At 35.6% G+C, this 1,766-nt stretch overlaps 1 protein-coding gene across 1 annotated transcript; it reads right to left on the reverse strand.

Annotated features, from left to right (window-relative positions):
* Positions 1-94: 94 nt before the first annotated feature.
* Positions 95-1,646, reverse strand: LOC105316031 (ankyrin-3-like; the record flags this gene model as incomplete). Its single annotated transcript, XM_011410823.1, has 2 exons — positions 698-1,646; positions 95-559 (listed from the first exon to the last, which is right to left on the reverse strand). Coding segments are annotated over exons 1-2 (1,414 nt in total), but the record flags the coding sequence as incomplete, so codon positions are not given.
* Positions 1,647-1,766: the final 120 nt, after the last annotated feature.

Genomic DNA, 1,766 nt, shown 5'->3' on the forward strand with positions numbered 1-1,766 from the left:
TAAACATCAATATTAAGAGACTTGTAAGCTCCTCCTATAGTAGACACTATATCAGAATGACCCTGGCTGCATGCTGCATGAAGTGCTGTGTTACCATTGCTATCTGCCATGTCTACTAATTCTACACGTGGTTTATTGTAGCTTGGACTATCCAATAGATATTCTACTATTTCCAAGTGACCCTCTTGAGCTGACAGATAAAGTGGAGTACGACCAGAAGCATCAGTGATATCAGGATTACAGTAACGACCATCAACGAAAAACCTCAAAATATCCAAAGACCCTTCCTTTGCCGATATGTGTATTACGTTAAACCCTTTATCGTCCAGTATAGAAATGTTGCAGTTTTTACTGTTGAGGTAACGAATGATGGGAAGGTTCTTAGAGAAAGCTGCAATAAGTAGTGGAGTACGTCCAAAAGAGTCGGTCATATCAAGAGATAATGGTGAATGGTCTATAATGTGCTTGACTATACTCAATGATCCTTCTTCACAGGCTACATGAACTGGAGCCATTCCATTGTAATCTTTAATAGTGAGATCCAACTCATGCTCCTCCACTAGATGTTTGAGTATAGGAAGAGAACGACTTTTACATGATAAATGAAGAACTGTTGATCCATTTGAAGTTTTAGCTGATACGTCACACTGAGAAAGACTAGTGAGGTAGAGAACTATAGCAACATGTCCTTTCTGACATGCTATGTGAAGGAGTGTAGATTGAGTATCATCTCTAGGATCAGTGGCATTAATATCAAATGAATAATTGTTTAATAAGTGCTTTAAACAATACAAACGGTTGTATTCTAAAGTAAGAAAAGGTAATAAACCATTCTTAAATGAGACTAAATTGATATGATACTCTTGTCTGAGCCATTCTAGTATATGAACATGTCCTTGCATCACTGCAACATTCAATGACGATCTTATACTGTATATTCTTGGATTATGTTTATATTGTTTTATTAATAACTTTAAAAGATCAAGATTATCAGAAATACAGGCATATGAGACACAATTGAAGCCAGCTGAGGTCTCAGTACTGTCATCACATTTCATTTCATCAATTAGAAAAGTAACCAGTTTTACAACACCACTACCACAGGCAGCATGAACTGGTGTTGTATTACCATCATGAGTAGAATGTAATAAACTAGAAAATTGTGGATAATTATCAATAATATATTTAATAATTGAATAGATACCAGCAGCTGCAGCTATATGGAATATATTCTCATTGTCCCTATCACCCAAATCACAGCCGCAATCATTCACTAAATATTCCAAGACATCAATAACACCAACTTGAGCTACATACTGAACTGCAACTTTACCATCCTCATCTTTTACATGAGGATCTAGCTTGTATTCATTTATTAATAGTTTAACTAATGGAAGCTTTGTACTATAGATAACTTCTATTAAAGACTCTGGTGTGAGAAGCAAGTGGTGATTCTCAATGAGGTATTGGACCAGCTTCATATTACCACTTCGAATGCTGTAACCCTCTTCATCTAAATTAATACCACTGCCCTGTATTTCACATAGATACTGACTCAACTCAAGGTTACCATGGCTACATGAATAATTAAAAGGTGTTCTACCCTCATTACAGGTTATATTAATATCAATGTCAGTAGTATTCATAATATATTCTACTGCATTGATACTACCTGACATACAAGCTAATACTAATGGTACTACACCTTTGTAGTCTGGTTGACTGGCATTCAAGCTATACTGAGATACAGTATAACTGAGTAGAGT

This window comes from Amphimedon queenslandica, unplaced genomic scaffold, assembly GCF_000090795.2.
Source record: "Amphimedon queenslandica unplaced genomic scaffold, v1.1 AMPQUscaffold_5905_Cont22133, whole genome shotgun sequence".
Taxonomy (NCBI): Eukaryota; Metazoa; Porifera; class Demospongiae; order Haplosclerida; family Niphatidae; genus Amphimedon; species Amphimedon queenslandica.